The sequence below is a fragment of the Pteropus vampyrus genome, unplaced genomic scaffold, assembly GCF_000151845.1.
Source record: "Pteropus vampyrus isolate Shadow unplaced genomic scaffold, Pvam_2.0 Scaffold23103, whole genome shotgun sequence".
Taxonomy (NCBI): Eukaryota; Metazoa; Chordata; class Mammalia; order Chiroptera; family Pteropodidae; genus Pteropus; species Pteropus vampyrus.
The window spans coordinates 1445-2261 of record NW_011911884.1 but is presented as its reverse complement, the minus strand read 5'-3'; the positions used below and the strand labels follow the sequence as shown (position 1 = coordinate 2261).

At 64.4% G+C, this 817-nt stretch overlaps 1 protein-coding gene across 1 annotated transcript; it reads left to right on the top strand.

Moving 5' to 3' along the window:
• The first annotated feature begins 6 nt into the window (after window positions 1-6).
• LOC105311056 (40S ribosomal protein S15) lies at window positions 7-545 on the top strand. The gene is made up of 2 exons (XM_011387099.1): window positions 7-315; window positions 398-545. Exons 1-2 carry the CDS (start codon window positions 91-93, stop codon window positions 509-511), a joined length of 339 nt encoding a protein of 112 aa, XP_011385401.2. The 5' UTR covers window positions 7-90; the 3' UTR covers window positions 512-545.
• The last annotated feature ends 272 nt before the right edge of the window (window positions 546-817 follow it).

The window sequence follows — 817 nt, the reverse complement described above, 5'->3', positions numbered from 1 at the left end:
TGCAGTGCAGAAGTGTTGGCGGGTGTGCGGTGGCGCTCCACCAGGGCCCGGGCCACCCTTGCTGTCCCGTCTGTCCCCAGTGAGCAGCTGATGCAGCTGTACAGCGCCCGGCAGCGGCGGCGGCTGAACCGGGGCCTGCGGAGGAAGCAGCACTCGCTGCTGAAGCGTCTGCGCAAGGCCAAGAAGGAGGCACCGCCCATGGAGAAGCCGGAGGTGGTGAAGACGCACCTGCGGGACATGATCATCCTGCCGGAGATGGTGGGCAGCATGGTGGGCGTCTACAACGGCAAGACCTTCAACCAGGTGGAAATCAAGGTGCGTGGGGCCCTGCTGCCTGGGCGGGCGGGGGCCCGTCCATCCCCGGTCCCCTCACACCAGCCTGTTCTCACCTCCACAGCCTGAGATGATCGGTCACTACCTGGGCGAGTTCTCCATCACCTACAAGCCGGTGAAGCACGGCCGGCCCGGCATTGGGGCCACCCACTCCTCCCGCTTCATTCCCCTCAAGTAGTCTGCTTGGCCAATAAAGGACCAGCACCTCTGTCCGCGTCTGCCGCCTCCTTCCAACCGTCTGGGGCTCGGGGCAGAGTGGGGGGGCTTGACGACCTTCCCACCCCCCAGAAGGAGGCTGGGCCATACCTGGATGCTCGGGTCAGGCTTGACTTGTGTGGCGTGTCCCAGTGCTGTGTCGTAACTATCCCTGAGTTTTCTGCTGTAGGTAGAGTGGCAGTCGTGCACTCATCTTAGCTGTCGGCAGGGGGAGTGGGAAGCTGGGACCTCTGAGTGACTAGGGCCCTGTGACAAGTCGGGGGGATGG

What these genes read in the sequence shown, in the direction of transcription:
- LOC105311056 (XM_011387099.1), top strand. Translation starts at nt 91, where the DNA reads ATGCAGCTGTACAGCGCCCGGCAGCGGCGGCGGCTGAACCGGGGCCTG. An exon ending in TCAACCAGGTGGAAATCAAG is followed by an intron (nt 316 to 397) that starts GTGCGTGGGGCC and finishes TCACCTCCACAG; the next exon opens with CCTGAGATGATCGGTCACTA.